The sequence below is a fragment of the Anas platyrhynchos genome, chromosome 14 (assembly GCF_047663525.1).
Source record: "Anas platyrhynchos isolate ZD024472 breed Pekin duck chromosome 14, IASCAAS_PekinDuck_T2T, whole genome shotgun sequence".
Lineage (NCBI taxonomy): Eukaryota > Metazoa > Chordata > Aves > Anseriformes > Anatidae > Anas > Anas platyrhynchos.
In genome coordinates this window covers 12,244,222-12,265,768 of record NC_092600.1, presented here as the reverse complement: position 1 = coordinate 12,265,768, position 21,547 = coordinate 12,244,222, and the positions used below count along the sequence as shown (strand labels likewise).

General features: G+C 55.9%; 3 protein-coding genes and 1 long non-coding RNA gene across 7 annotated transcripts in view; 3 read left to right on the top strand and 1 right to left on the bottom strand.

Annotated features, from left to right (window-relative positions):
- The window catches only part of NDUFA2 (NADH:ubiquinone oxidoreductase subunit A2), a 107,675-nt gene that overhangs the window by 27,406 nt on the left and 58,722 nt on the right, over positions 1 to 21,547 (top strand). The window lies entirely within an intron of this gene.
- Positions 792 to 7,864, bottom strand: STING1 (stimulator of interferon response cGAMP interactor 1). Of its 2 annotated transcripts, none has more exons than XM_027468121.3 (7): positions 7,400 to 7,864; positions 6,884 to 7,128; positions 6,246 to 6,420; positions 5,599 to 5,707; positions 5,232 to 5,470; positions 4,100 to 4,226; positions 792 to 3,343 (listed from the first exon to the last, which is right to left on the bottom strand). In XM_027468121.3, the coding sequence occupies exons 2-7, from the start codon at positions 7,126 to 7,128 to the stop codon at positions 3,150 to 3,152; spliced, it is 1,089 nt and encodes a 362-aa protein (XP_027323922.3). In that variant the 5' UTR covers positions 7,400 to 7,864; the 3' UTR covers positions 792 to 3,149. The 2 variants fall into 2 exon arrangements, with proteins under 2 accessions (XP_027323922.3, XP_027323921.3); XM_027468120.3 differs by having other exon boundaries at positions 4,100 to 4,286; positions 7,400 to 7,859.
- On the top strand, positions 10,355 to 13,088 carry LOC139998676 (uncharacterized). Of its 2 annotated transcripts, none has more exons than XR_011803400.1 (2): positions 10,355 to 11,171; positions 12,286 to 13,088. It is a non-coding gene; the product is annotated as an uncharacterized lncRNA (long non-coding RNA). The 2 variants fall into 2 exon arrangements; XR_011803399.1 differs by having other exon boundaries at positions 10,355 to 11,869.
- UBE2D2 (ubiquitin conjugating enzyme E2 D2) overlaps positions 16,317 to 21,547 on the top strand; it is a 28,605-nt gene continuing 23,374 nt past the window's right edge. The window contains exon 1 of one of the 2 annotated variants that reach the window (XM_038186314.2): positions 16,317 to 16,549. In XM_038186314.2, coding sequence (XP_038042242.1) covers positions 16,526 to 16,549 — 24 coding nt within the window. In that variant the 5' untranslated portion in view covers positions 16,317 to 16,525. Of the gene's footprint in view, positions 16,550 to 17,079; positions 17,335 to 21,547 lie in introns of those variants that run through there. The other variant, XM_072044640.1, reaches the window with a different exon arrangement.

Sequence of the window (21,547 nt, the reverse complement as noted above, 5' to 3'; positions counted from 1 at the left end):
TCTAAACAAAAAGGCAAGATTTAGGGAGCACTCTGCCTCCATCCTCCCCATCCCTCTGTCCCAGGCATCCCAGGCTGCGCTGGTGGTTTCTCATCCATCGCAAGGAAGACACACAAAGCAGGAGAAGAGACACTTGTAATCGGCACATGCATCTCCAGCAGAAAAACAGAAGGCCAGATTTCATAAATTCTGTATAAAATTCATCTGCTTTGCAATGAGTCTTTGAGACAACTCATGCATCAGACCCCCTGAGGTCAGAAAAGAAGCCTCTGCTCCATGGCACAGGACTGGCTCCTTCCAGGCAGCTAACAGCCGAATTTCTGGTCACCCACAAGGAGAGAAGACCAAAGCGTGCCTCAGAAAGAACTGCCAACCTGGCAAACTCCACGGTGCTGAACAAACAGGAGCTGGGTTTATTTATATCCAAATGGCACTAACAAAACCAGATGGGATGCGAGGAAGAGCTGCGCGAAGCCTTGCCTTTGCTTTGAGCGTCCAAGCTCAACCCCTGGCCCCAGTCCTGGCTGAGCCAGACTGTGCCTGGCCCTGCCTTCCTCCCCTGCACCCTGACCGTGACCGTACCTCCCTGCTCGCCCCCAGGCCCGTCCCATCACCCCTGTAAACAGGAGACCCCAAAGAGGGGCTTTCTGGCTTGCCTGCCTGTGGTTGTTCTACAACCTGCTGGGCAGCCAGGCTCCCCCACGACCGCTCTCTCTCTCCCCCTCCTCGGAGGAAGAGAGGGGGAGGAAGCAAGTATGCTGGAAAGAAAAGAAAGAAACAAGGCTCATGGGTTGAGATAAGGGTAATTTAATTAAAGGGAAAAGGAAAAAAAAAAAAAAAAAAGGAAAAAGAAAAGCACAGAGAGAAGGAAAGAAATATTTTCTACTTCCCATCAGTGAGCAATGTCTGGCCATCTCCTGGGATGCAGGGCCTCGATACTGCTCAGGGCAGGTGTCTTCATAACGAGAGCCCTCCCTCTCCTTCCCCTCTCCCAGATTTGTTGCCTGAGTCTCAGCTGCTCAGGTTTAGGGTTTTGTGCCCCCTGCACAGACCTAACTCCTGCTGGCAGTCAGGGTGCTGTGGCATGGGTATTGCTGAAGCATGGCTGTGCCCGGGCCCCAGGGGATGCCCAGGGATATCAGGGGCTTTTGTCCCCTCCTGCCAGCAGGCACACTGGTGACAACAGCTGCTGGGGGTGCCACCACTTTGCCAGTGCCAGCCAGCAGCACGCCAGGCTGTGCTGCTGACGCCCTGCGGCACCTTCACCCACCCACAAGCTGGGGAGCCCTGGGTCAGGGCTGACAGTGAAAGCTGCAATTAGTGCAAAAACTTGGGCAATTTGTGCTGTTAGGGAGGCTGAGGGAAAACCATCCCTAATGGCTGTCCCTAATGGCTATCTTCTGCTTGCCAGCTTGGGCAGCAAGCTTCCTCTTCCTTCTGGGGCTTGCTATTCCTGCCTCTGTCAGCCCTGCCTGCCATGCTCTGCCAGCGAAGGCTGTCACCTTGCCATTTGCTTGGCCCTTTTTTCTCTTGAGCAGCGTCAGGAGCACTGGGACCAGACCCCTCGGTCCAGGACTCTCTGCACGAGGGGTGTGTGCTCCCGCTGCCATTGAGGGGTCCCTCACCTTTCATCTATCACTTCTGGTTTTTGTGCAGATGCAATACCCAGAGATTAGGCTTTGGATTAAGGTTTACCAAATCCTGCAGTGGGTTCCAATTCCAAATCCCAGCGGGACCGATGTGCAGACAGATCTCTTCTGTAAGCTTGGTGGAGCTGGGGAGAAGCATTTCCCATCTTGTCCTTCCTGGTGCATGACAGATGGAGCTCTCTTGTTTGCCTGGGCTGCTTTGCTGAGAGGCAGCTGCTAGCCACGAGCAGTTTTGTCCTGGGAAGGAAAGCTGAGGTGAGGCAGAATGAGCGGGAGCTGTTTCTTAACTGGCTTTAGGTGGGAAAGGAGCAAGCTGCAGCTGATCCCTTAAAGAGGGGGTCACCCTTGGGGTGAGGAAGGTGTCACCACATTGTGCTCATCCAGGTCGGGAGAGTGGTCCCAGAGGCTTCACAGGGTGGTTAGGTGCTAGGTTACGGGCTTTCTGTGCCTCGGTTTGCACCCAGGCTTTTCTCCCTGCACTCAGAGGGGGCACAGGGTGGCACGGAGGCGAGTCCAATGCTGCCTCTGTGGAGCAGACAAGGCTGAAGCAGCGCCCTTGTGCTGGAGCCCTTCACGCTGCAGTGCAGCAAGGCTGCTCCTCAGCCCCTCTGCTGTGCCACGTTGCCCTCTGGAGCTGCCTTCGTGCCCGCTGGGAGCCCCAGCCATCACCAAAGCTGATCCACCAGGTGCCTGAGGAATCAGAGACATCCACATCCAGCCACGTAGTTTTTCTCAGTCAGGACCACTGAAGCACGGGGCTTGGGGCCTGGCAGGGCACCTGTATTCCTGCTGAAATGCTGCCACGGCCGTTCCCAGCCCCGTGAGCTGAGAGCTGTCCCGGGCTGTCTGCACGCCTTCCTTTGGGAGCCGTGGGATGAGTGAGGTGCATCCAGCATCTCTGGGATGAGAGCTGCAAAAAGGAGCCGGGCAGCTGAGGGCCAAGAACGGGGCACAGGCTCAGCCCCTGCCTGGGGCCAGCAGGAAAACCCAAAGTCAGCCCCTTAAAAAGCCAGGATCGCCTGGCCCAGCGCACACCTACACATGCGGGGCTGGGATGTCAGCCCTGCAGGGTGCCCGAGGGCAGGCTGTGTGCCAATCCCAGGGTTTGTGATCACCAACTTGTCCCAGAGAAAAGGGCTTTCTATGATAAAAATTGAAGCAGATTAAAAAATAAAAATAATAAAATAATAATGTGTATTCAGGGAAGTGGTGGAGTCACCATCCCTGGAGGTCTTTAAAAGACGTTTAGATGTGGAGCTTGGTGATGCGGTTTAGTGGAGGACTGGTTAGTGTTAGGTTAGAGGTTGGACTGGGCGATTTTGGAGCTCTCTTCCAACCTAGATGATTCTGTGATTCTGATTCTGTATATAATATACAAGAAATATACAACGAAACAAAGGAAATGGAACAGGGCTGTGGTTTGGGTCAGCTGTAAATGTGAAGCGTGGGAGCTCCGGGTGCAGGGCTCCTGCGGGAGGCTCCTGCTGCAGGACGGGGGCCTCAGGGGTGGTCGCTCCGCAGGGGCTGGGGCAGGTCGGAGGCACTGATCTGGAGGCTGAGATCTGTTGAGCCCAGGGCCGTGGCCAGGGTGCGCGGGGGGCTCCCCTCGTACACCGTGAACTCCTCCTGCTGCTGCTGCCGCAGGTGCCAGAGGATCTCTCTGGACAAGAAGTGGGGCTCGGCTTCTACCAGCTCTGGAAGAGAAGAAAGATGAAAGCATCCTTCATGGTCTGGCCTGAGGCAGGGGTCTGGGCAGGACGCAGTCTGTGAGAGATGCCCCAAAATATGCAGAATTTCCTGAAAAGTCAGATTATGGCTCCCACTTCCCTTTTCCTCACACCAGAACAAATAAAATAAAACACAAAGTGCAGGAAGGAGAGCAAAGCACAGGCACCACGTGCTGGGCTCCCAGTAGTGCCTACTGTGGTAGGAACTACCTTGCTGGATGGAAACGCTGCTCCCAGTCAGGGAGAGCACTGAATTTATCTGAAAAAAAAAAAAATAATGACGAGAATTTTCTTGTTTCGGCAAGAAGCAGCAAGCTGTTGTCAAGCCCTGCTGTCCTGGCAGAGGTGGAGAAATGGGAAATGAAAGGGTGGAGGGGAAGGCTCACTCCCTGGGGAGTGCCATGGAGCTTCACACGTGCTGCTGGGGGGCTGGATGGTCCCAGACACTTCTCCCAGCAAAATCAGCAGTGACAGCGCCTGCTCCTTCCCCTGAAAGGCTGCTGTTTGTCCCAAATCTAACGTTTGTGGGAGCATCTTGCTGCCACAGCCAAAGACTGTTCAACTCAGGGACCTGGGGGGACTGGAGCAGGGACCAGTATCCTACCAGATCTGCAGAGATCCTGCAGATTTCCCCTTGCGTGCCCCAATCCAACAACACACAAGAACCTGGAGAGCACGGCTGCCGTGCTGGGCACCCCCTGCCCTTGTCCCCCGCTCGCTCACCCTCATACGCAATGAGCCTGTAGTTTCCTGCGCACTCCTTGGAGCCTCTCAGGATCTCCTCCAAGGTCCTGTAGAAAAGCTTGGCCTGCTCCAGGCGGTCGTCCCGGCTGAAGGCAGCGCACTCGTCCTGAGACATGGCATAGAGCGTCTGCAGCGGCGTGGCGAACTCCACCGCACAGTGCCTGGCCTGCGGGGCAGGAGGCGAGGGCTGCGGCCGCTGGCATCCCCCGGCCCTGCTGCATGGGGAGGGAGCGAGCGGCTGGGCAGGGACCTGGCAGTGCCACGTCCCAAGTTTTGGGGCTTGGAGAGCTTTGGTGAGGCACAGCCTGGGGGTGGTTTCTCCTGGAGGTCGGGTCCCCACAGAGATGCCCCTTGTTTGCGTGCCATGGTGCCCTTCTGGGGGCTCCTCTGCTAGAGATGTCTGAGCATCCTGATGGAGGGCAGGGACACAGGAGGAGGATAGATATTGGCAAGGTGAGTGTACAGCTAGGAGGAGGGTGGTCAACAACACAGCTTAGGAGAGATTCAAGGTGCTGACACCATCAGAAGGCAAAGGAGAAGCACCCCCGTGAGAAGCACGGCTGTGCCCGCGCCTCCATCCCCAGATGTGTCGGCAGGACCGAGGTGCAGCCTGTGCTGAGGGTGCCTGGGGATGTGGAAGGAGACGAAGGCACTGCAGGGGGCTGCGGGATCACCAGCCTGGAAAAGGGGTTCCCAGGGGAAATCACATGGGCATTTTCAGGCACCTTTTCTTAACGGAAGGAAATATTCCTTCATCCCATGGGAAGAGGGGAAGTGATGCTGCAGACCTGACATCCACTCCTTTTTTTATTTTGTTTCTTTCTGTTCAGCTCTCTGCAGTTTTCTGGACTCCAATCAACTCCAGGAGGGGGTAAGCCAGCCCCAGATGCCTGCAGGGCTGAGATGGGAAGCGTGCAGCCAGGAGGAAAGGGGCCAGCAGGGAGGGGGCATGGGCAAGACCTCCTCATCTGATGGGAGACTGCTGGAAGCTGGGCATTTCTAACAGAGCAGGGTCTCTGTCCTGCCCTTACAGCTCCTTTTGGTCTGGGATCTGAGGCCACAAAGACCTTTGGGCGTGCTGAGTGCTGCAGTGGGGCTGCCCCCAGCATACCTGGTTGTCCCCATCCCTGATTGCGTAGAGGCTGTGCTTGTAGACCCTTTTTTTGATGCCGCCTCGGGTCAGGGTGGTTTCTGTGAGGTCTGTCAGGTACTGGATATTGCTGTCAGCTTTCTCCAGGTCATCCCAGACGTTACAGCTCAGCGGGATCAAGATGTGGAGCTTCCAGGTCTCCCTGCACGCCCACACGTTGAGGTTGGCTCTGCTGATTTCCTCCATAGACTCCTTTATGCCTGGGGGGAGAGAGCATGGGACAAGGGTGCCTGCGTGAGGAAAGCTGCTTTGGAGTCTGCTCCCTGCTTCTCTGCTAAAGGCTTATCTGCCTGTCTAGGTCTGATAACGCAGGGGAACAGCCACGTACGTGGCAGAACTATTTTCAGGTACCCCACATAGTAAGACCAGGCAAGCCCATGAGCGACGTTCTGCTGGGACCTCTCGGTCATCTCCGAGATCTCCACTGCCGAGGGCTTCTGCAGAGGCAAGGAGAGAAAGATGTGAGAAGAAGGTGGAGGAGAGGAAGTGGCAGCAGAGTGCCCGGCTCTCCGGCAGCACCCGGCTCTCAGCGGGGACCCCTGGGTGGCCTGTGGGGTCCCCTATCTGCGCCACCACCGCAGAGGGACCTGGAGCTCGGCACTCACTGCGTTCTGGTGATGAGTCAACCCTTTGCAGACCTCATGGGCTGCCCTTTCCACCAAGAACTGCATTAATTAACAGACGTAACCCCCGTTTTTCATCCCTGCAGGGCCCTGGCTGTGCGGGACTGGTGCCCATGCCACGGGGCGGCTGCTTTCACTGACCGCAGGAGCACGGGGCCCTCTGGATGGACGCCTGGCAGGGTGCTGCCCAGGGCATAGCTCTGCAGGGCTGAGCCAAAACAGGCAGAATTTGTCCCTCCTGCAGCAGGGCAGCGTGCGGGTGGCTGTAGTGCAGGTACAGAGCCAGGCACCCCGCACTGGGTGCTGAGCATCCCCGGGGAGCGCGGGCAGGCGCAGGGTGCCGGTGCCTTACCTGGAGCCCCAGGGCGAGGGCGAGGAGGTGGCACAAGCAGGTCAGGGCAAGGTGGGGGCTGAGCCTCTCTCCCTGCTGCAGGTCCAGGTAGGCTGAGCCACCGACGAGCAGCAGGGCCAGGTGCCAGCGCGGTGGGAAGCAGGCGCTCAGGGCCCTCCAGAAGCTGCCGCGGTATCTGGGTGGGAGAGGGAGGGCGCGAGGAGGGTGGACACCTTGTGGGGTGTCCAGCAAGGGGTGCTCCCACCTCCCCGCCAGGCCTCCTGGAGCAGCACAGCGCCCTGCAGCCCCTGGTCAGGAAGGACCTTGAGTCTCCAGCAGCGCTCGTGGGCCTGGAGGAGAGCAGTGTGGAGCTGGACACCAAGGGGAGATGATTCCCCAAATCCCCGTGCGCCCCAGAAGCTGATGGTGGGGGAAAGCTGGGGCTGTGATTTCTGCCCCAGGGAAAAGGGACACCAGCGAGTGTCCACGGATAGGTCCACAGAGGCACGGGGAAGGGCAGGAGGAGAAGAGGTGGACGGGAAAGTCGGGAGCAGCGAGGATGACAGCGAGCAGCTGTGGGGGCACCCGTGGGGATGGAAACAAGCAGCAGATTTCCCCGCAGTGCTCTGCAGCCTTGCGGTGGCCCCGCAGTTTCTCACCTGGACTGGAGGTGGAAGATCTCCTCTGCCAGGCAGCAGCAGCCCTTGAGCAGGGCCCCGATCTGCAGGGCGGCCAGGTGGGCGGACACGCGGTGGGCAGCGGGGGACAGGGGCTCCCCAGCCAGGCACAGCGCCACGGTGCATGTGGCCAGGAGGACGTACACTGCGCGCTGCGCCCGCCCTTCCCGGGGCTTGGGGATGAGCAGGGCAGCGGGGCTGCTCCGGCGCTGCGGTTCCTGAGACATCTGCAGCACAAGGGGGGGGGGTCAGCAGCAGCTGCAGCCCCCAGGACCCATGTCGGCACGGTGGTGGGGAGCGAACGCGCACATGCAGAGCTCAGCCGGCACCCCGAGGCTTGCAACAAAGCTTCCAGTTCCTTCGTGTGCATCTGGGGAGGTTCCTCCATGCCCCGAGTGCCCAAATGGGCTGGCAAGACAGAGCCTTGCCAGCCACCCCACTCCCCCCACCAATGCCAAGCCCCAGCTCTGCGCCCAGGGGCTCCCGTTGGGCACTCACCGGAGCGACCAGGGCCAGGACACCAGGAGCTGCCCGGGCTTCGTGCGCTGTGCGTGGTGCCCAGCCCGGATAAACACCACCTCTGGCTCCCTTCTGAGGCTGCTGCTGCTGCAGGCAGCGCCTGGGCTCGCTGCCGGGGCTGAGGGCAGAGCCACATAGTTCCTGAAAACCTGGTGAGGAGCAAAGTGAAAATGAAAGGAGCTATGGCAGCCGCAGGCAGCGGGTGAAGATGCGGGTGGCCTCCCACACTGAGCATCCAGGAGGTTCCCTGGATCCAGAAATCTGGCCCTGGGCAGCACATGGGGAATGCCGCAGGTTGCGACATCTGGGAGTTTACACCTCTGGAAAGCCCCAGCACCTCCACCAGCTCACAGAGAGGCTGAGCCAGGCTGGAATGAGGAAGGAAACCAAAACAAGGCTAATTTTGTTAAGTGCAGTATGCCAGGGGTGAGCTGAACTGGGTTCACAGGACCCAGTGGGATGCACTGGAGGGTGATGAGGGAGCTGGCCCATGCCATGTCCCTTTGGACAACAGTAGCAATCTGGGAAGTTCCTGAAGAGTGGGACAGGGTGAGCATCACACCCAACGTGGGGCAGGGCGAGAAAGAGAGCTTGGGGAGCTACAGCCTGCCCAGCCACCCCTCTGTCCCTGGGGAGCTGAGGGAGCAAATCCTCCTGGAAGCCACTTCATGGAGCCGTGCGCCCCTTGCCAGGGGTCTCTGGGGGCTGCACACCCAAGGTCCTTGACTGAGGCATGCCCGCAGCCACATCCAGCTCAAGCATTGGCAGAAGTAAGAGGGTGGGAAGAAGGAACAGCTGCACAGAGAGCTGATGAGCTACCTGTGCTTGTCTCCAGGTCGGTGGTTTGGTGTCTGTAGAAACCCCAGCAAACCTGCTTTGCAGGATGTTTGACCTGCTTTCCAGCCTGGGGAGGGCTTGTGGGTATAGACAAAGTGCCGTTTGCCTCTCCTACACGAAGGCTGGCTAAAACATCGAGCAAATGGCTTCCTCCTGTGCCAGGCCAGCTCTACCTGCTTTCCTGGCCACCTCAGGGGGCTCCAGCTGGAGCTGGCTGTCCCGCTCCCCACCTCCCTCCTGCCCCAGCAGCCAGGTGCCTGTCCTGCCCGTAGTGAAGCCCGGCCGCTCTCCTTCCATCCCCCCAGCACCCAGGCACCCTATTTCTGTCCCTTTCACTTCTGCTTCCAGCCAACCTCTGCCCCACAGCCTCAGCCCGTAGCTGTTGCTAATTGGAATAATGAAGCAGCATGGAAGAACCGTCTCATCTGCACGGGAGGTGAGGACTGGAGCAAAGAGACATCACGGCTGGCTGCAGACGCTTTGTCCTCCACGGCCTCTTGCTGTGAGCAACAGTTCATGTTCCCAGCTTGTGCCTTGGCTGGTGGCAAGCTGCAGGCAGGCTGCTCTCTGCTTGGATTGCCTTTCCTGAGGGCGGTGGTTGTGGTTCCCTTCACTGCGTGCTGTTACGCACCCAAGGCAAGGGCCCAGGGCGGTGTGCATTGCGCCAGAAGGTTTGAGGTGCTAAAAAAAAAACACCAAAAGGACCTCCCCAAACCACTGTCATGGCACTGCCGAGTGGGCTGGTGGTGATAACGGCTGGTTGAGATTTAGTAGGGCAAGGGAATCAGCTCTGTGTAAAGCACCCAGGCTGTGGCCCCCAGCGAGGATGGTAGTGTCTTACCCTGGAGGTTTCCAAAATACCGGGGTGCAGGCAGTGTGCCCCCGGGCAGCACGTGCCATGGCCTTCAATTAACCACGGTGCCAGAGCTCATGGAAAGCCCCACGCGTGGCACAGGTAGGCAAGGGGCATCCAGAAGAACTGACCTGGTGCAGCACAAACGAATTTAGGGAGGGCCTTGGTGCAGCGGTTGTAGCAGTGGAAGGGCTCAGCCTTCCCTGAGGTCTCAGCACCCATGGGCTGAGCAGATGGCTGCAGCCAGGGCTTGGCTTAGCCAGTGAAGGGTCTTGGTTAAACGCTCAAGAAGTTGTAATAACCTGGACAAGGCTGATGAAGTCCCACAGCAATAGGAGGCGAAGGTAGAGGAATGCTGTGAACGTGCCTGGAGCCTCCCCTGATCTCTGCCAGGTTCCTGGTGTGAGAAACTAAGTTTATTTTTGCAGTAGGAAATTACTTTTCTGTATGCCAAGGTAGTTGTGCAGTCATAATAAGGAGAAATGCTAAGTAGGTAAGTGGGCAGTAGAAGGCATCGCTGTTCCAAAATAAGGTGGAAGCTTGAGAGAAGCAGGATGAGCAGTGTGGGAACAGTAAAACAAAGATCACAGGTTCTCAAAATGTAAGAAAAAAAGGGAAAAGGAAGAAATTAAAAGGTTAAAAAAAAAAAAAAATGTACAGATATGGTATAGAGGAGCAAGGAGTAGCTTGTGAAGCCGCAGTACTCAGCCAGTGAGGAAACAGGGAGGTGGTCAGGCATCGGGTACACAGGTGTCCCAGCCAAAGGATTTGGCCGTGTGGAGATGGGCTTTCCAGGGATGTGCCCAGCTCAGGAGGTGCTTTGCCCAGCCCTGACCCCAGGCTGAGCTCACCCAGCAGCAATGAGTTTTAAACAGTGGATGCCCATCCCTTCACCTTGGGAAGATGGGGCCACCCTGCCTGTCCCATGCCCATTAAGGTTCTTATTTCCTTTGGGGCTGCAAAACCTCCTCCCTAAGGGCTTTTTATCCATGTAATAACCAGCAGTGGATACAGCTGTGATTTATCAATCTTCTTTTGATCCCCTGTAAACCATCAGCACCTGCAGTGCCCCGTAGCAATGAGTCCCCAGCACAGATGGGGTGGAGAAGCCCTTTTTACTTCTCATGAAGCTGTCTCAGGCTGGCGTTGTTTGGGCTGTCCCTCTTCTTGTGCTGGGGGTGACAGGAGCCCCTGGTCCTCTGCCCCTTCCTGGGTCACCGATGGCTTCAGACCTCAGCCCTCCCTCTGGGTTGAAGCCCCCCAGCTGCTCCGTTACTCAAAAAGCAGCTGCTTTGTGCTTGGTTGTGCTCCTCAACAGGCTCTGAATGGTTCTCCCAGCTCTCTTCCAGCTCACAGGTGTTAAACCACCAGGATCACAGCATGGGCCTCCTGCTGGGACCCCCACCCACCTGCCCTCAGCCACCACTCAGCCCTGTGCTGGCACCTAGAAAAGGGAAGGACCTAGAAAAGGGGGTCTGGGAGCCTTCTCTGGCCTCCCACCACGTGTCCTGTGGGTACCCGGCCAGACCAAGCTGAGATTGAGTGAAATTACATCAGAACACAGTGGCTTTGCGTGCCTGTGCCTTCCGGTCACTTCTGCTGTTGATGTTTTGGGAGGTTTCATCCAGCCTGCAAGTTGTGCAGAGCCAGCCTTGGGGATGGAGCCCCCAGAAGCTTGGTCATTTCGGCAGCCCCAGGGACCCCTGGAAAGCTGCCCCTGCCATTGCCCCTCTCCGCAGCAAGGAGGGCACGGTGCCTGCAAGGACAGGATCCCTTGTTGGACCTACAGGAGCCAGCGGGGCATCGTCAGACCTGGAAGCGAGACCTCAACGAAGCAGCAGTCCTTGCCTAAAGCTGTTTTTCATGCCTACGCAGCCACCCTCCTCCTCCATAGCTGCATTGTCCTGTGCAAGAGGGCAGCACAGAAACCCCAGCTGAGGCCAGATCCTACCGGGGCAGCGCTATAAAGGCACGGTAGAGGATCTAAGGGCTGATCCTGGAAGAGTGCGATTCATACAGCTGAGGTGGATGAAATGGGGATAAAACGGGACGAACAAGCAGGTAGGCATGTGGTGAGGCAGGAGACTGTAGCTCCAAAAAAAAAGACTTTAGGGAAATGAAAGCGCAGCACAGGGGGATCCCAAATGTGACTGCCTGGGGTTGCTAGGCTTTAAAATAAAGCCATGCCAACAGCTGTAATCACACCTGTGGATATCGTCTTTCTTTCCTTGTTCCTCCTCTCTCACCCACTTGCAGGAAAATTGTTATTGCCTTCTGGGTCAGGACTTGTATATGAAGGAGCTTTGTTGGCTCTCGTGGCAAGAGAGCAGAGATTCACAGAAGCCCATCCCTGTGGCGCAGGGCCCAGGCCTCCGATGTGCTGTGCTGATGCCAGGTGCTGGTTCTACCACCCATGGACCCATTGCCCCTCAGGTTTCTGGCAGGGAACGAACAATTCGGGGTCTTCCTGCAACTGCCAGCACCGCCTGGGTTTCTGCCCCAAAGCCTCCCGCTCTGTCCCCATTTAACCATTCAGTGACTGCCCTGTGGGGTCCTCAATATCCCATGGGGACCTTGTAAATGCATCTTCCCAGCCCGGGCTGAGCTCTGGGTCTTCCCCTGCTTCTTCATTTGCCTTCCCCTGACACCAGTCCCAGCCTCCTGCTGACATCGGCACGGCCGCGAGCTCCAAGGGCAGCGTGACCCTGTCACCTTCTGTTCCGGGAAGAAAGAGTGCTCCAGGAGCTGGGCTGGAGCGGGTGAGCCTGACCCTGTGTGACAGGGACGCTCTCAGTGGTCTTGTGTGAGTGAGGCTTTTGGGCTCAGGTTTGTCTCCTGCATCTCACGTGGTGGCAGCGGCTGGCCAGGGTCCCCGCCATGCGCCCCCGTGCCCACGGCTGCTCGTGGGGCAGTGCCATGAGCTTCCTTCTGGTTTGTGCCGAAACCAGAAAAAGCTCGCAAAGCAGACAAACAAACAAAATGATTTGGGGTGAAGAGAGGGGTAGTAAGTATCAGAAATGAAAACCACAGCAGCAAAATAGCGAGATAAGCTTTTGGAATCTGTAAGACTTCACAATACGTTTTTTCTTTTTCTTTTTCTTTTTTTTTTTTTTTTCCAGGTTTGGTTCATTGTGCACTGCAATTTCCATTAACACTTTTTTCTCTTCTCTTGTAGAAAAACCCATTGTTTGAAAACAAACAAACAAAATTCCAGCCCATGCTTTACCGAATGAAGAAAAATCTCAGATTCTTGTACTAATTTGGTTTTCAACACATTTAACCGAGGACAAGAGCAAGTCACTTTGGAAGTTACTTCTATTAGGCTTTAAAAATATGACAATTCTGGATTTGAGTCATTCAGCTCAGGACGAAAGACTCTGGAAATGGAAAATCACTGTGGAGCAGGGACACGTAGCACCACGGGGTTGCCTGAAGACCCTCCAGCTCACTGGCCTCTGCTGGGCTTCTGCTGCAGGTCCTGTGCACGCACCTCCCCTCTGCATCCATTCACATCAGAGCGCACTGCTGGGGCACGAGGAGATGCTGAGATGGGACCAGGACCATTTACCCTTTTCCTTTTCCCCCCTCTCTTTGTCACCAAGAAGTGCCCAGGCATGAGGACGCAGCCACAGGTGTGTGCTCTTTTTCCTGATTCTGCTGGTCTTGAGCGAAATGCCAGCACTGCTGCCAGTGAGAGAGCTGGGTTTGTCCTCTCCTGGGCTGCTTCCTCCAGGCAGCTTCCTTGTGCTGGCACAAGCAGTCTCGGAGAGAACCAGCCCAGCTCACAGCCCTAGGTGCTCAGCGATCCTGGAGGAAGCTGGAAGTTCCTTCTGGGTGAGATGATCCACATTAAGCACAACTGTGTGCCAGAGAACAGCCAGATATTTGCTGGGACTTGCAAAGACACAGTTCCCACAGCCCGAATGCTGTCCTGTGGAGGGAAAAAATAATAAAAAATAAATAAATCTCCGAACCTTGCTTGATTTCACTGTCTCTTGTGCATCGTGGAAAGATGACAAATGCCATGCTCTCTCTTTGGCATCAATGAAAGTGCCACTGAGGTTTAGCGGTAAGATAACTTCAGCCCAAATCAATGCTGGAAGTTTTCCTGTGGACGAGGTAAGCAGGTGGTGGTGGTGACTTGTGGATTCTGCTTTGGGTTGTCTCTGTTTTTTTGCCTTTCTCTGGAGTTTAACGTCCCAGGTTGCTCTGCAGCAGGATGCTGGGCTGGATTACGTGCCACGAGATACCTGATGCTCTATGTTCCTACAGCCTGCAATCCTCTGGTCATGTTCTGAAGGTCAAACTGACGCCTGTGTTCATGCCTAGCGCAGCTTGTGCCTGGGGACAGAGCAGCAGAGCCCTCGCTGCCCTGTTAGGGGGTGATGGGGGGCACACCTGGGCTCGGGTGGCCAGCTTCACCTCCTCGCCATGAACCAGGCCAAACCCAGGGCTCCTTGCCCTTTCCTTAGCTTCTAGTTTCAGCTTTGACTTGGAGAGCTACCCTGAAAGGGATCCAATCACTGTAGGGCAAGGATTGTCTCTGGATTTCAAACCTCCTGGCTGGGATCTCCCCTGCTCTACTGACAAAAAACCGGACACACGTTCCACAGGACGGTTACAAGACTAAAATGAGCATCTCTAGAGCTCCTCATCTGGGAGAAAAAGGGAAAAAAAAAAACACCAACAATCAACAAAAAAGCACAGAATCAGCTCCTTGATAACTGTTGCTGTGGATACTGATCCACCTCGTCTCTTAACGGGGAGGACAATGGGGGAACAACGCTGCAGCTGCACTGCAGCTTTCCCTGGCACCTACAGACCTAGGATCTGCAGCAGGAGAGGGAAGAAAGGGTGTTTCATGAGGTGAGCGTCCCCGTGTGATGTGTACATATACACAGAAGTTCACTCTGGAAGTTTTTTTTTAAACACTTGGACCTGGGATGCTGCAGGTTCCCCCAGGCTGCGGGGCTCTCCACCACCCAGGCCAGCAGACGGGACTTTGGAGGCTCCTGGAGGAAACGCTGATGAGCATCAGGGAAAAAAAAGTGGCCTCTGCCTGTGTTTTCAAAGGCACAAATGTTTTAGAAGCCGCAGAGGCACGTAATTCCCCTCGGCTGGTGGTTGTGAAGGAACGCAGGTCCTTGCTGCTCGCCCAAGGGCCAGAAGTGGAGCTTCCTTCTCCCTCCCCCTTTGCTCTCCCCACCGCCTCAGGTCCATTTTCTGGGATTTTTCTTCGCAGCTTGCCCGCTGCTCACGTGCCCAACCTTGGTGAAGTGTGGGGGGTTTCCTTTTCTGATCATCTCATGTCCTTTAGTTCTCTTTCCTCACCTCCTGACTTTTGCCAGGCTGGGATTTTTGTCCTCCTTCAACTTGTTGTGCCTCTGCCTAAGCGCGTTCATTTTTCTTCCTAATGAAGTGAGGGTGACAGGCTGCAGGTAGGGTAAGGGAGCTGTAGGAAGGGAAAGCAGAACTCGGGAGAAAACAGGGACATGGGCAGCAAGAACGTGCTGCGGATGGGAAGGTGGAGAGGGGCTGCACAGCAAACCTCAGCAAGGGAGAGGAGGGGAAATCCTGGAGCTCAGCACCCAGCCCTGTGACCGTGGGTTAATGTTTATGTGTGCCTGGGATTTCTTGCATCTCATGGCACTTTTAGACACTTTTTTGGAAACACTTGTTTGGAAGGTGTTTCATCTGTTGTCACGTCAGGCAAATATCTAACTAAATCCTGAGGAAAATGTCTTTCTGGATAAAACGTGGCCCGGTCTACAGCAAGTCAACATCTGTCTGTGTAAAGGTTTAGGCCAACTCTCAGAAACTGAAACTGAGACCTGCTTTTCAGCACATCTAAGCGGAGTGACCTGGGGAAAAACAACTCTGAAAATGACTCTGCTACTTTCATTTTTATCTCTTGGAGAAATTCGGATCCGTCTGGTAAGAAATCATAGTTACTGCTGGTACTAAAATGATGACAACAACAAGAGTATTTTACAATTTTTTATTATTATTAAATAATAATATTTCAAAACATTCAAAACTGTTCATTTTTTTTTCTGGATTGTGCTTTACAGTGCTGTACCACTCAGAGAAGACTTCTTTTTTTTCAAAGTCCGGCAAGGAAAAAATAGCAACCATTTTGTTGCATTGCAAGCCCAAATTAATTTTCCACTTTGGGGACAAAATCCAGTACTTGTTATGAGAATACTGGGAAGAGCCAGCTTCAACCCAGAGCTCTGAAAAGCGAAGGCCTCAGAGGATGTGAGATGAAGGCGTTTTGAAAAATTTAGGGCAGGGAGCGCTTGGGGTCAGCATCCCAGCAGCTGCAGCTCCCCGTGCTGGTGGAGGCTGGATCCCAGCCTGGGGCTGGGGGTGGCAGAGCTGCTGCTCGCTTCTCCACAGCCGAGGGGTGTCTGGAGGTCCTGCAGGGGACAGGAAGGAGGGGAGAGAGCAAAAAAGCCACAAACTGAACAAAAAGAGTTGAAAAACAAAAAATAAAAATTTTTAAAAATAATAAAAATAAAAACAACCCCCCAAACCAACAGATTTCTGACCAGATCGGGGTCTCAGGGGAAACCAAATGAGGGTCTCAGGGGGAAAAGGTAACCGAGGGGGGGAAAGGGGGGGGGGGGGTCTGAGGGGCTCTCCCGGAGCCTGCCGGCCCCCCCTGCCGCCCCCCGGGGCGCCGTGCCCCGGACTGACGGGCGGGGGGGAGCTGCCGGCCCCGAGGCCCCGCCCCCTTCCCCACGCCCCGCCCCTCCCGGGGCCTCGCGCCTTCTCGCGAGACCTCAGCGTCACTCATTCTCCCCTCTCCTTCCACTCCGCCGTATCCTTCCGCGCTCTCCCCCTCCCCCTTCTGGAGAGTTCTGCGCGCGGCAAATAGTCCCCGCGCCGCCCTCCCCTCCCCCCCTCCATCCAAACCCTTCCCCTCCCCTCACCCCCCAACCCCCCTAAACCCCCCCTCTCTCCCCGCCCTGCGCCTGCGTCCCTTTAGCTGGGAGCAGAGAGCGGGGTGTGAGGGGGGGGGGAAACAAGGAGAGCGCGGCGGAGTGATACGCGGCGGAGGGCGCTGTGAGGCGGCCAGGCGCCAGCGCATAAAGCGCGCGCGGAGGGATGCGGTAGCGCTGCGGCTCCAGGCTCCGCCGGGCAGCGCGCGCCAGGCCCGCGGCCCCTGCCCGCCTCCGCCACCCCCCCCCCCACCACGGGGGCCGCCTCCCCCCTCCCTCACCCCCCCCCTTCTCCCTTTTTTTTTTTTTTTTTCTCTTCACTCCCGTCCCTCCCCTTCCCGGTCCGGCCCCGCCGCCTCCTCCGCGCCGCTCCTCCTCCTCCTCCCCTCCCCTCCCCCTCGGAAAATAGTCCCCGCGGGCCGCCCCCTCCCCGCCCGCCCGCGCGCCCCTCCTCGCCGCCTCGCGCACACAATGGCGCTGAAGAGAATCCACAAGGTAAGGCCCGGCCGCCGCCGTCCTCGCCGCCCGCCTCCTTTTACGTAACCCGGCCGCACCGCCGGGGGCTGCGGGGGGCAGCGGGGCGGGGGCGGCTCCGTGCGGGGCCGGGGGAGGCCCAGCGGGGCCTGCGCCCCCCCCCCTCCCTCCTTCCTCACCGCCTCCCCCCCCCCCCTGGGGCTGGGCCCTGTGAGGAGCCGCCGCTTCCCCCCCCCCTCCCTTCACTCCGGGCCTCCTCCTCCTCGGCCCGGCCCCACCGCGGCAACGTGGCCCCGGGGAGCCCGGGCCGGGCCTGGAGGGGCCGCTAGGGGGCGTGGGGCCGGCCCCGGGCCTCCCCCCCCTCACCCCTCCACCCCCCCCCAAGGGGCCGCGACCGAGGCCGGGCACCGGCAGCGCCCCGCTGGGGGAGGCCGGAGGGGCCCTGCGGGGCCTGGAAGGAAAAGGGGGGGCTCCCAGGGCCGGGCAGGGCTCGGTGTGGGGTTGTGCCCGGGGGGAGGCACCGGGGCCGCTGTCAGGAGGCGCCCCGAGGAGCCTTCCCCTGCCTGGGCTGGCCTCACGAAGACAGGCTGCACCATCACTGCCTTGTAAAGCCGGGCCTCTGCATCCTTCCCCCTCAAAAATATCACAGCTGGGAGCTCGGGGCCCGCACGCAGGGTTCTGATGTGGAAACCGGTCCTCCCACAGGGCTGCTGGGCTGAATTACGGCGTGGATCTAATGCGTGTTTAGAACCAGATGTGGAACTGCTACCTGCTGTTTGAGCTCGGCTTGCCTGTTCTGATAAGCGGTATCAGGCTTGGACTGCGTTTTAATGTCTTTGTTCTGATCGTAGGTTGGCTTGAAGTTCTTGGGAAGCTTCATGGGTCGTACTGGTCAGTTTAAACCTAGGATGAAGAGGAAGGCTGAAGAGTTTGAAGGATTGCATGTGCTTGTGGAATGGGCAGGCCTTGAAGGAGAAGGCCTCAGAGTGTAATTTTAGTTACTGAAACTTCCAGATCAGCACACAGCACCGTGTTACATAAGCAGGCTGTTTTCTCCTTTAGGATCAATTGTACACAAGATTTGGTCACTGATTTTGTTGGTGTTTAATTCGGATCAGTTTTCACGCTGTGTTATTTCCACAGCACATCTGTGGACTTGCGGGTACCCCGGAAGACTGCCCCTCTTTGGGAGCGGGTTATTTGCCTGCCAGCAGCATGTGCCTGGGGGACACCGCTGAATGCTAGAACAATAAAGGTGACGGCTGGGGTTGGAGGGGACACCCACAATGCAGGGCTCCTGTGGGGACACTGCATCTTCTGTAGGATAATTTGTAAAGCAGGCAAAGCTACTTTCTCTTTCACGTTTGCTTTGGTTCAGGGTTCTCAGAGTTCTGTTTCCAGCAGAAGAGAAACTGCACGTGTTGGGCCTTGGGTAACTCATGGCTTGACTGTTACTCACTGGTTACTCACGGGCTGATTGTTCATGCTGCTTCTCAGAGGTGAAGAATCCTGAGGCATGATGGGGACTGTGTTAGGGTACAGGATGCTGCAAAGCCTTGGGAAGTGGCATGATATGGAGGGATTGCTGGAGCAGCAGCAGGTATGGAGCTCAACAAAGTACTGAGCGCTCCAGGAGAGGAAGGATGGTGGCTGTGGAGCAGGGTGGGGGTGATAGGGCTGTAGGCAAGAATCTCCAGCAAAGTGTGCGAAGGGATATAAAGCCCCTCATTGCATCAGTCCAGGTGATTTCAAAGTTATATGGGAGTTCAGGTGCAGATGGGAAAGCAATCCTTTAATTTGAGTTACTGGGGCTGTCTCCCGCAGTTCCGTCAGTGATAACCACCGGTGGTTTGCACTTCAGCTGTTTTAAACCCTGTGGAGGGTGTTTGTGTCATCTGGCTTTTGTTCTGGGCTCTGGGAAAAGTGGAGGTGTTCCCTGTAGGCTGACCATCCCTGTCAGGACAACCAGGGGAGCAGCAAACTTCTGACCTTGCTGTACCTTGTGGCAGGGACAAAAGGCTGCAGAATTTCTACAAAAGTAGAAATAATCCCAGTGGGCCTGAGTACAAAGGAGCAATGGAAGGGGAAGCTGCTGCTTAGGCGTTTTGGGGAGGGTATCATCAGCCTTGGTGTATCAGTGTTCAGCTCTCATCCTGCTGCTGGCTTTTGTGCTTGGCGACTTGGGTTCATTGGGTTTATTGTCCACCGAGGGCTATGAGGTTTTCTCCAAAGTTCTTGTGTCCTTGGGTAACGTCGGCTTCGAAAATGAGCAGGAAACCCCAGGACTAAGCCTCTGGCACGGTGTGAACGTTACCTGAAGCGGTGTCCTGCACCTTGAGCTCCTCTGGGCTGGAGGAGGCAGCACCAAAAGCTGCCTCCAGGCTTGTTCCCCTTGGGAAGCGGTGCAAGAACCCTCCAGTCAGTGCCAGCTGGGACTCTGGGGCTGTTCTTGGGGTTGTTCGGGGACTCGAGCTGGCGTAGCGCCTCTGCACAAGGAAGCAGATGCTGGTTTTGGAGCAGATGCTCCTGAGGAACTCACACTTGGACAGCCCCCTGTCAAGCTTGTGGTGTTCGCTGTGGTCTCACAGGCAGCAGCGCTCTGAATTTTCACTTAGGTGCGTGCTGGCTTGCGGATCTGAAACTTGAACTCCTGTCTTGGGAGAACCGTTCAGCTTTGGAGGAATCGGGCTGCTTGCAGCCATGCTGCCCAGAGTGGCCCTGAAGCCTGGGGATAACAATTGCCTACAACAACTTCATCGCTATTTTTAGATCTATAACAATGATGAGTTTTATCATTGTTATCTCTTAGAAGAAATACAGTGTGAAGACATGCAGAGGCAGGGTAGGAGTGATACTGGACGGCTGTATGAGTGGCTTTGATTTTAAGGCTTGCACCAAAGCACTTCGGGTTCAGCCGTATCACCATCTGTGGTGCTTATCTCTAGGAAATACTGATCTATAACCAAATGGCACCCCACTTCCTCAGAATTGCTTGGAAGGGGAGAGCAAGTAGAAGGCTAACTTTTTTTGTCTTTTATGTATTCCCTCATATGAACTGCTCGATAGACCTCACGGTGAGGGAGAAGAGGGAACCAGAAGCTGTGCTTGAGCCCCGCTGAGGTATTTTCTTACTGTAGAGGAGCGGTGGCTTCCTGCCTGTTCTGTGGGGCTCTCCATGTAAACCGTGCTGCTCTGTGGGGCACAGCCCTGTTCTGCAGCGATGCCCCTGAGACAGCTTCCCACGGCCCAGAGCTGCTGGAACTCTTAAAACATTGAAGTGTAACTTCTGCCAAAACGAGTGTCACTGGTGGAGGAGTTGCCGTAGGGTTACTGGATAACCAAATGATGTTAGCGTGCGTACAGCTGGGTTAGCACTACCTGTGTTGAGCAGAGCTCCTTATTTCTGTGCTACAGAAACAGCGAAAGCAGCTCGTGGGAACGCCGTGGTCCTTCTCTTGGAGCTTCTTGCTGTGTTCATGGACCTGCCAGCGCAGCCCATCTGTCCGGCACACGCTGGTTAAGCTGCTAGCTGGGCTTTTTTGGTGTTTGGCTTCCACAGCAGGAGGAAGCTGTATGTTGCTTTGGTTTCCTTGCTGCCCAGGCTTTAGAAAACAAAGATAAAAGGTGGCTGATGGTTATACCAGAACTTGTTCATAGCATCGATCTTGGCTAACTCTGTGTTCCATGAAATTTGGCTGTTCTTGTGCCACTCAGTGAACTGCTCGTCTTCCAATGTTGGAGTCCTGTAAGAAGTCAAGAAGGTCAACGGATCGAGGCTGTGTCAAGCACTGGAAAAGCAGATCCTGTCCAATGGAAAGGATTAGAATCCTTCTGAAGATTAAAATGTTTCTGTTAATGGGGAGAAGTAGCCTTAGACTGGCAGAGATTCTAGAATCACAACGGTCTCATAGAAGAAGAGAACACCTGTGGAATCCATGATGTCACCTTGGTTTGTGCACGTGAACACCACCTCGTACAGCGGCCCCGCTTGGCGAGCACCTCCTAGAGTTGTGTGAGGTGCCGTGGTGTGGGCATTTATACCTTTGTGTTAGGCAAACGCGGGGCCTGCTGGCCTGAGGAGCGTTCAGCAGGCTTTGGGGAGACTTGCAGGCATCAGGACCTGTGCAGGTAGCTGGCGGCTGGGCTCCTGCTGCTCCTGCTCTTGAGGTAAGGCAGAGTGCTATCGATTTGTCACTGGCCCTGCTGATGTGTTCCTTGGCAGTGCGCTACTGAAAGCTGCTACCAACTCAGGGCGAAGTGGTTCAAAGTTACTTTTTGGTTAGATAAATCCCCATTTCACAGCACAGGCCTAGGCTGCCTGTCACAGAAGGATTCGGGGGCTTCCGGCAAAGAATCTCGCTGAAGTCAGATTAAAAGCTTATTTTACTGTCAGGTTGCTGCTGTAAGTGAAAGCAAGGCGTATAATCAAACTAATGATGTGGTCTCTGAGTAAATGAGAGTTTTTGAGAACAGCTCAAACTGGAGTAAAGGGGAGGGACCGGGGAGCACAAGCCATAAGGGCTTTGGTTAATCTTTGACTGCTTGTGGTCATTTCTAACGTGTTGGAGTGTTTCTGGGGAATTGTACCCCGTAGTAAGGCTTATCACAATTCCTGGAACTAACTGCCACGGGACAGTGGTTTTCTTCTCCCTTGGATGGCTTCTTGGTGTTGCTGGTTCTGTTGGTTATTCTTCCTGGAGACTCTATCAGCAGTAGCTTCAAATCCTTTAAACCAGTCTCGTCTTTGGGCCGGAGCCTCTTTGGCCAAGCACACAGCGGATGAGGGTCCAGGGAGCGTGGGGCTCGCTGTCTGGAGAAGTAAATTGGAATGCCTGCAGCAAATGTCTCTGGAGTTTAAAATGAAAACTTGAAACCAGAGCAGGGTTAAACTCGAAGACCAAAACTGAAACGTTTTCTGTTTTGATAGCCTGTTGAAAAACTTTGTATGCTGTTTGTGGAGTCCTTGGTCACGCTGCAGTTGAAATGCAGCAACCAGCTGCTGGGAAATGGGCTGACAGC